The 9,521-nt window shown below is 57.6% G+C and overlaps 1 protein-coding gene across 2 annotated transcripts in view; it reads right to left on the bottom strand.

The window, feature by feature from the left end:
• Window positions 1–2,940: 2,940 nt before the first annotated feature.
• The window catches only part of TNFRSF8 (TNF receptor superfamily member 8), a 53,786-nt gene continuing 47,205 nt past the window's right edge, over window positions 2,941–9,521 (bottom strand). The window contains exons 16-17 of one of the 2 annotated variants that reach the window (XM_043573780.1): window positions 8,281–8,482; window positions 2,941–5,127 (exon numbers count right to left, since the gene is read on the bottom strand). In XM_043573780.1, the coding sequence (XP_043429715.1) occupies window positions 4,880–5,127; window positions 8,281–8,482 (450 nt within the window). In that variant the 3' untranslated portion in view covers window positions 2,941–4,879. Of the gene's footprint in view, window positions 5,128–8,280; window positions 8,486–9,521 lie in introns of both variants that reach the window. The other variant, XM_043573781.1, reaches the window with a different exon arrangement.

Genomic DNA, 9,521 nt, shown 5'->3' with positions numbered 1-9,521 from the left:
AGGCGAAGCCACGGTGATGAAACAGAAGGGGGCGCGTGCTGGCCGACCGAGGAAGAAAGTGCAGGCCGTGGTTCGGTGAGACCCCACGCCCCACACCCGAAAACAAACAAAGGCTCCAGCCTCCCCCAGGAATTTTTGGTGTGGTTTTTACTCTCCTGGAAGGCACCCGGAGAAAGGGGGAACTAGACTGACTGACGGCCAGCCTCCTGTGGTGACATCAACCAGGGCCACATGAATCAGTAATGCAGGCTTCTCTCTGTGTCCTGAGACCACCCGTCCCACTGCTTCCTGGCTCCTGGCCACCGCTGCCCCTGGCCCAGGCTTCCCTCTGAAATAGGTTCAAACAACCTTTGCTGCCTCTGCTTCGGCCCTTCACGCCTATTCCTGAGATAATACCAGGATGTTTATTGTTCTAATAGGAGAAAAATAGAAATAATGATGTTTTATGATGAAGTCTAAGTGCCTGACAGCTGCCCGGCAGGCCCCCGTGACCCGCCCGCTGCTTTCCACACTCACCTCCTGCTTCTCTCTGTTCTGCTCACTGTGTTTCCACCAGGGTGCTGTGCTTCCTGAATCTTTTTTTTTTTTTTTTCTAGTTTATTTGAGAGAGAGAGAGTGCACAGGGCACAGAGAGAGGCACAGAGAGAGAGGCAGAGAGAGAGCGAGAATGCAAGCAGGCTCTGCACCACCAGCACGGAGACCAATGAGGGGCTCAAACTCACAAACCGCGAGATCGTGACCCCACCCGAAATCAAGAGTTGGACACTCAGCGCACGGAGCCACCCAGATGCCCCGTGCATCCTGAATCTCCTGGCCATTCCCACCTCAGGGCCTTTGTGGTTGCTGTTCCCCTGACTTGCCGGAATGTTCTGCCGCCAGGTCCCCAGACTCCTTCTTGTCATGTCACCTCAGGTTGAGCTCAGAGGACCCCTCCTTAGAAGACTTCTCCGGCCACCTGGCCAGAATTGCCCCTCCCTTCCAGACACTGTGACACAGGCTCCAGATTGGGGTTTCTTGTAGCACACAGTGGGATTAATCCTGGAATGACCTTGTTCACTGATCAGTTGTGCACACTCATCAGTCTCCATCCACTGGACCCAGGACCCAGGACAGCAAGTCTGAGCGCTAGACAGACAGACCTAGGCCTTCCTAGGTCCCTCGGCAGCTAGATGTGGGCCTGGTCACCATAGGTGTTTTCAGAAGGAAGGGAGGGCGGGAAGAAGGAGGGAGGGAGGCCACTCAAAAAAAAGATCTTGAGCAGCAATGCAGTGCAGCCTGGAATGCACTAGAACCACGAGCAGGACGTCCCTTGCAGAGGGACCCAGAGCACATCACAAATACCCAGAGTTCCAGACATCTAATAAACAGCCCAGTCCTATGACCATGATGTGAGGGGTTCCATTGCAACTTGGCCCCAAGGGAGGCCAGGTGCCAGGAGAGCCTGAAAGCCCTGGTTAACCTTACCAGAGCAAACACAGGCTTGCTGGAACCAACCACCACTTATAATGCCTTTTTGAGGGTGACCTGTTTGTAGGCTGGAAGGAGCTGAATTCTGCTAGCCTAGGAAGGGCTCGCTCTTGGCAAGTGGCAGCCAGGCTGCACCCAGGACAGAAGCTTCCATGCAGCAAGCACAATCCACGTATCAGGTGGGGTCTAATGCAACCCCATGACCCTACCGGATAGAGACTGATACCTTCACCTCGAAGACCAGGAAATCGCTTTAGGGAGATAGAGGCACATAACCAAGAGTGCCCATCTGGTAAGTGGCAGAGCTAGGACTCGAACCCAGGTCTGACCCCAGGACCCATCCCCACCTGCACACTGCTGCTGTTCTGTGCCCACGCCCCAGAGAGCGGGGGGCAGACCTCCCTGCCTGCACCTCGCTCTCAAACACTGGTGACCTGTGCTCCTCTGGCCCCTGGGCACGGCCCCAGGATGTGCACCCAGCATGGGGTGTTGGCCCAGGGCGAGGGGCCTGGGGGAGGGTCACGGAGTGGACCTCGAAACTTTTAATATCCTCACTGTGGCCTCCAATCAAGCCTTATTCCCCCACTTGCACTTTGTCTCAGTCTCCACCCCACCCGCCCTCCACTTCCTGCACTGTCAGCACCGATTTTCATTTCTGTTTAGCCCAACAGGCCAGTTCCCGGTGACCGGTCTTCAAGATCTCCCCCCACCCAGGGGAGGGGTGAGATGAGACAGAAGCCTCTTGTTCCATCTCGGGGACCAGCCCTGGCCTTACTTACAGATTCTCAGAACCTAGAACAGCTTACAACCTACCAGACAGCTTGGGAAATGATAAATTTCCTTTGAGTGCAATAGCTTCCGTAGGACACATCACTTACCGTCACTCCCCGAATACAAACTCTTCAGGAAGAGGGATGTACGTGTGCACGGGAGGGATCCTTACAGCCTACGAAGTGCTAGCCTGAGTAGGAGGGGCCTTGCCCGTCTGCCCACCTGGACATCAGAACAGACAGAGGTTCAGAAGTAGCCCCTGATCACGGGTCAAGACAGGGAAATTCACCGTGGCTCTCAGACCAGCCACATGGCAGGCAGACGCTGGCTAAACGGCTGGGTTGATTTGCAGGTCTGGACATGAGCTGGAGTCCTGGGGATGGGGTGGGTGAGGTCTGACCACAGCCCTCTGTCTCTTTCCTCCACCCCACAGGGGAACCACAGTCAGAGGGGGGCTCCAGGCTGGCTGCCTGTTGTGGGGGCAGTTCCCCCCCAGCTCAGGCCCAAAGTCCAAGTCTCACATTTACCCCTTCGTCTTCCCCTTGCCCGCCCCCTCCATCCCCCGCCTCCAGAGACTACGTGTTTATGCTACTACTTTGTGACTCCCCTTTTCCCAAGCTGGGAGGCTGCTCAGCCCAGCCCAGAGGGAAGAAGGTCATGGGGAGGCCAGGGATCTCTTTCTGCAAATACCCAAAGAGAGCCTTATGACAAGAGAGGCTTTATTCTGCATACCCTCGGAGGACAGGTCTGGGACCAGGGAGTAGGCGGTACGCAGAGGAAGGGCTGCCTCAGCAGATAGTGGGCTCCCTGTCACCAGAGGCTGGTTGCCCAGGTGGATGGGTGAAGAGGGACCTCCCTGTCCTGTGGGGAGAGAGACTGCCCAGACCCTTCCTGCTCAGGGGTTCTCAAATACTCTTAATCCAAAGATAGTTTCCTGAGCCTTACGATTAGTTTTTTTTAAGGGACCTTACTAATTTTCTGAGGATCAAAAGTTTTGGAGGATCGAAAGTTTTGTGAGGGGCCTTTGGGCAAGGGAATGCTCCGTTTCATTAGACGTGCGTCAGTATCTTCAAGTCAAGACTGCCAGAACCCTGCTGGGTGGCCTGCTGGGCGGGGTGGGGTGTCCTCGGGGCCCCTGAGAGCCAAAGCTCAGGGCACAGTGCCGGTGCTGTCTCTAAAATTTCATGTAAACTTCTCCAGCTTCTGGTATGTCTGTCAGCGTCCTAGCCTCTCCAACTTTCCCAAAAACATCTGAGCAGTTTCAGAAACTACCCTTGTGATTCCTGACCCAGCCTCGACTTCCTCCTGACAGTGAGCAGGCTGGTGGGTAAACAGCAGATTCCCGGGCCTGGCCTCCTGCAGGGGGTAATTCCAGGAGCCTCTAGGTGGCTGAGACTCCATGCCCTGGGCTGCGGCCCACCTGTCCTCTGCCCACAGGCCCCTCTCCAAGGCCCCTCGTGTGTTTATAGGAGTCTGAAAGCCCCGGGGAGAGCAGGCCAGCGGACCCAAGTTAGGGCAGCTTCTCCTTCTCGTGAATTGCAAAGATCCTGAAATCTGGACTGAACTACTTGCTTTTCCAAGAATCCAGAAGAAGGCATTTGAATGCCTGGGCGAAACCGCGTTACTTTTTGACATCCATATCCCCACCGTGGGTGCTGAGCAGGGGAGCCCGAGGGCAGGGCGGGGGGCCGCCGGGATCTATAAGCGTGGCAGAGCTGGGGAAGGTGCATCTTCATTTCCCAGGACACAGCAGCAAGGATCCAGGAAGGGCCCATGGCTCCCCTTCAGCAGGCCATTCTCCAGGAGGGCAGCCGGGTGGGCGGGGTCTCCGGCTGGAGCAGGACCCCGCAACTGGAGCATCTACAGACATCTGGGTCCCAAGATGCTTCCCACTGGGAGAACTGGTGGGGACATTTTGAGACAGTTGACCCCAGGCCCTCAGCCCACCGTGGGGGCTGCAGCATAGGGAGGGGCTGGAGGCACCAGGAGGGTCTCGCTCAGCCCTAGCAGGGCAGGAGGCCAGGCTGGGCACACACCTTGGCACAGAGCACAGCATGGCAGCCGCTGCCAAGATGGGGGATGATGCCTCGTCCCTTGGCTTCCCCACTGACTCAGGAGAAACCACCACAGGCGCTGGCTCGGTGCCCATGGGGGCCACACCACAGTAACTGGGGGCTGCCGGCATGGCAGCAAGGTCAGGGGGGCACTGCTCCCGAGGCCCCGGGCGAGAGAAGCAGGCCGAGGGGTCTGTGCCTCACAATCTCTGCTGCCAGTGAGCTCCGGCCCTGGCGGCGTGCGTCTGATGCTCCGGGCTCCGAGGGCGTCTTCCTGGCAGTGGTGGGAGACGGGGCGCCCAGTCCCTGCTGTCTGCCTGCTGCTCCAACACTGCCTTGCGGATCCAGCCCCTGGGTTGTCTCCACGGCACGAGCCGGGCTCCCCCGGGGTCTGGGCTGGGGGGGACAGCTGGGCAGGGCGCAACTGGAAACCACCAGAAGCCCCCTGCCCAGGCTGGTCTTCCACCGGATGCCGGAACCTCAGTTCGGGCCACACAGGCCTCTGCTGCCAGCCTGGTGCCACTAGTGCCACCCTGGCCTCTCCGGGGCCACCCAGCTGCCCTCTCAGCCCCAACCCAGACCAGGCCTCATTTCTCAGAGACAGTCATGGGCAAGGGGGCCTCCTTTCCTTCCTCTTCTACTGAGAACATGACGTCCCCGCAGCTGCCCAGAGGTGGCTCTGTCTCCTGCTCCGGGAAGTGGGGGTACGCGTGGTCCCCTTCCAGATCCTCCTCCAATTCAGGCCCCGTCGGCCCCGCCAGGCCCCGGCCCTCAGGCACCTCGGTCCTCACGGTCCCCACAATCACTGTGTCAGCCTTCATGATGTAGATTTTCTCTGTAAGCAAAAGGATGGGTTGAAGTGAGGGAACGGGAGCCCTGGCTGGACGGAGTGAGGAGGCAGAGGTGGGTGCAAGCCCCAGCCTCGTCACTCCTACTGTGTGGCCTCAGGCAGATGACACAATCTCTCCGATCCACGGTAAGCCCCACCAACCTCACAGGTGTCCTGAGGCTCAAAGGAAATAAAACAGCTAGAAACCATGTGCTGAGAAGTTAAGCACTGGCCCGGCCCGCCTGCTCCTTGTGGGAGAGGCTCACGGTCTCCTCTAGTTTCAGTGGGGATCTGGTAGGGAAGGAGAGAGTAAAGCCAGGAGAGAAAGCGAGCCCTGGGGAGAGAAGCTGGTAAGTGGCAGCCCCGGGAAGCTCCAGAGGAGGTTAGCTGGTGGCAGACACTGTCCAGACACCCTCCACGCGTTACTCCCGAATCCTCACATCCCGGCTGCCAGGGGGAGAGTCTAGGATTGTCCCCGTGGACAGATAAAAAACCTAAAGCCCCGAAAGGTTAAAAGACCTGTCCAAAGTCACCAGGTAGTTAGAAGTCTCAGAAGAAACCCCCACCTGACTGGCCACCCTTTCCGCTCCTATCCACGTGCCTAAATCAGAAACCAGGGGTGACGGACTTGTCCCGGTTTGCCTGGGGGCACTCCTGGGACATGGCCGTGACAGTCCCGAGCCCCATGAACCTCTTAAGGTCCAGGTAAACCCAGGCAGCCCTGGGGCGCCTGGGTGGCTCAGTCGGTTGGGCGTCCGACTTCAGCTCAGGTCATGATCTCGCTGTCCGTGAGTTCGGGCCCCCCGTCGGGCTCTGTGCTGACAGCTCAGAGCCTGTTCACGCTCTGTCTCTCTGTCTCTGAAAGATGAAAAACCTTAAAAACAAAATTAAAAAAAAGAAACCTCAGCCCTGTTGACAATTAGCCGCAGCCTGGGAGTCTTTCTCGGGGCCGTACCTCGGGTCTTCAGGTGTTCGCTACGTGTTTCCCATCGCCCACCCGAGGCCTTCACAGCTGTGCCTGAGTAGCACGTAGTAGGGCTGCTGGTGTATGTTGCTTGGATGAATCAGCAGCACACCCCATCAGAGGCATGATCCTCTAAGGGTCGTACCACCATCTATGGCTGGGGCTTTGGAGGCTCAGGGAAGCTAAGTAAGCCGAGAAGCGAGGAGCCTTTACCCGGCCCAGCTACATGGCCTTGCACTCAGGGCCTCCCAGCAGCCCGGCCCCGTGACTATCTCTGGAGTCTGAATAAGGAAGCTCAAGAAGGAACTTGAAAGCTGGGGTGGAGCAGGACACTGGGATGGAGCAGCCCACCCGGGGCTCTAGAATCCAGGCAAGTTATCTTGGTGGGAAGTGAAGGGGCTCTCCCTGCCTGGTGCCCTGGGGGCGAGGGATAAAGCTCAAGCTGCAGTTTGGTCCCCGGGGGTGCTGGACAGGGCAGCAGGGGCCCCTCTGGGATGGTATGAGAAGGACAAAAGGCTCCTGAGAGGACCTCCAAGGCCTTCGCTCCCAACCACCACGCTGGCCAGCAAGGCTAACAGGCCAGCTGGAGCAGACGGCCCACTCCCATCCCGGGAGCTCGGCACCTCCCTCCACCTGCCCCCGCAGCTCTGGGCACTGCCCTCGGCAGGGACTCAAACGTTCAAATTAGGACTTCTTAGGAAATGTAAAGGAGATGTCTTTGGTGGTATTTCCCCAAATAACCCTCTTTTAAAAAATGGGGAAAAAACAAAAAACCTTGCTGAAAGCTACAATTCCAAAAGTTTTGTTTTCATATGAAAGACTCAGCCCCAAAGAGTTCAATCCACCAGCAACTGCGGCAGAAATGTGGAGAACAAAGCCTCTTTGGTATTACCCAGCAATGGTTAACCCTCCAGAAGGAGCTCACAGCCAGGTGGAGGGGTGAGGGGAGGGGGGAAGGGAGGCTACAAATAGTCACACTGCTGGGTGCTGAGGATACCAGGTCAGGAGGCCTGGGGTCTGGGGGAGCACAGCAGAGGGGCATCTGGTCTGGACAGGAGAGTGCAGAGGGCCAGGAAGACTTCCTGGAGGAGGAGGCAAAAGGCCAGGGGCCTCCAGGAGCTCAGGAATTGACGAGATTTAAAGAGGGAGCTGCCCATCCAGGGTGAGGAAGCAGCTTCCGCAGAGAAGCTCAGGAGGGAGGGAGGGCTCTGTGAACTCGGGAAACTGCCAGTGGGTAGGAGAAGCAGGCCTGTGGGGTCAGGAGGCAGGTGAGTCTGGTGGGGAGGAGGCAGTTGGTGACCGGTCTGAAGGCCGGAATAAGAGTCCTGGAATCCATCCTGACAGCAACAGGGACCCCTGCCCCAGCCCCAGGGGTTCAAGCAGGGGTGCACAGCGGACGGGCATATATTTTGGCACAAACACTCTGGGTGTAGCAGGGTGGAGAGCAGAAGGAGAGCAGGCAGCGAGGCCGTTGGGAAGCCAAAGCAGAAGGTCCGCCTGAGTGGGAGGGCGGCTGCAGTTCGGGAAGTGCTGGCCTCCAGGCCGCCGTGGGCAAGCCAAAGGCTTCGGAGCCCCGCAGGTGGGGGGCCGTGTCCCAGCTGGGCCACTCAGTGGCTGTGTGACAGGGAAGATCTCTTCACGCACCCCCTCCCCCACCAGCTGCAGTGTCCCCAGTTATAAAAAGAGGAGGAAGACACTGTCCTCAGAGGCCATGGGACAACGAGAGATGACTTTCACCTAGACAAGTGGCAGGTCTTATTGTCACCGGCACCTTTCAAGGTGTCCTCCTTTCCCTTCACGGGGCTCTTTGCTGGGGGGTGGGGCGGCGTCCACATCTCGCCTCAACAACAGGCACCAGGCAGGGGAGCCCCTTCCCCCACCTTCACCCCCACCCACCAGGACAACCTCCCACGCATGATTCCACGTCTCGCAATGGCCCTATGAGGCAGAATTAGCACTATTCCTGTTTTACAGAAATTTGAATTGGGGTAACGAGGGGGAACAGCCTTCGTAATATACCTAAGCATGCTTTAACTCTCTCACAACAAGCATCTCCTGCTTACAAGGGCCTCTTCCTCGCTGGGCCTTCGTGCCCTAGGGTCTCTGGTTCCGGTCGGGGGCACTGGACCCTGAGCCAGTGCCCATCTCCCTGCTGCCCCCTCGGCCCTGACCACACCCCAAATCGGCAGACTCACCGATCCTGTTGTTGGTATGCTCTGAGGTCACCCGGGGCTCAGGAAGGTCCCTGGGGGACGGGGGGCTCCCGGCCGGGCTGGCATCCAGCAGCCGCATGCTCTGCAGGCAGGCTTCCCCGTTGGGGCAGGTCTCCACGGCCGGGGGGCCCATTAATCCCAGCTCCTCTGTGCCCGGCTTGGCCACCAATATGCAACTCCTCAACTGCTGTGGACACAGAAGATGGGGAGTTGATGCGGGGTGCCCCAACCTCCCCTCGGGCTCTGAGCTGGGAAGCCCCTGTTTCTTCATGTCTGTAGACCCCAGTGGGTCTCCCTCTCTGCCTTAAAGCTGCCACACACCACCCAAGGCTTCTCAGCTGTTTTTTTTTTTTGTTTAATGTTTATTTATTTTTGACAGAGAGAGAGAGAGAGAGAGAGAGACAGACCATGAGCGGGGGAGGGGCAGAGAGAGACGGAGACACAGAAGCAGGCTCCAGGCTCCGAGCTGTCAGCACAGAGCCCGACGTGGGGCTCGAACTCATGAACCGTGAGATCATGACCTGAGCCGAAGTCGGACGCCCAACCGACTGAGCCACGCAGGTGCCCCAAGGCTGCTCAGGTTTGAGAGCCTGATGTCCCTGTGGAGAATTTTAGAAGTCGTGTTGCTTTTAACTTGTACTAAATGACAGTAGCCAGCATCCCACACTGCACTCACCAATGCATCACTCAGTGCGATGCACTGAGAATAGCCCCCTCCCCATTTTACAGATCAGGAAACAGAGACACAGAGGAGTCAGGGGACTGGCGCAGGTTAGTTAGTAAGTGTTTGGGCCAGTACTTGAACCCTGGCGCCTTGCTCCGGAATCCATGCTCATAAAGCACCTGTTGGTAAGTGTGCGCTCCAGACCCACCCCAACTCCCCAGCCCTGACCTCCTGGGACAGCGGTCGTTCATGATTACATCAATGCGTTCTGTACATTTTCAGGAAAATGGTTTAGTTTTTTACTTTTATAAGTAAGCATAAAGGAGAAGTGGTCTCATGAAATGTTCTGGGTTTTTTCAGTTTATTTTTGAGAGGGAGGGAGACAGAGAGAGAGAGAGAGAAAGAGACAGCACATGAGCACATGGGGGAGGAACAGAGAGAGAGGGAGAGAGAGAATCCCAAGCAGGCTCTGTGCTCATAGGCTGACTTGGGGCTCGATCTCATGAAACGTGTGATCATGACCTGAGCCAAAACCAGGAGTCAGATGCTTAACCACTGA

The sequence above is a fragment of the Prionailurus bengalensis genome, chromosome C1 (genome assembly GCF_016509475.1).
Source record: "Prionailurus bengalensis isolate Pbe53 chromosome C1, Fcat_Pben_1.1_paternal_pri, whole genome shotgun sequence".
NCBI lineage: Eukaryota > Metazoa > Chordata > Mammalia > Carnivora > Felidae > Prionailurus > Prionailurus bengalensis.
This window is presented reverse-complemented; position numbering and strand designations above follow the sequence as displayed.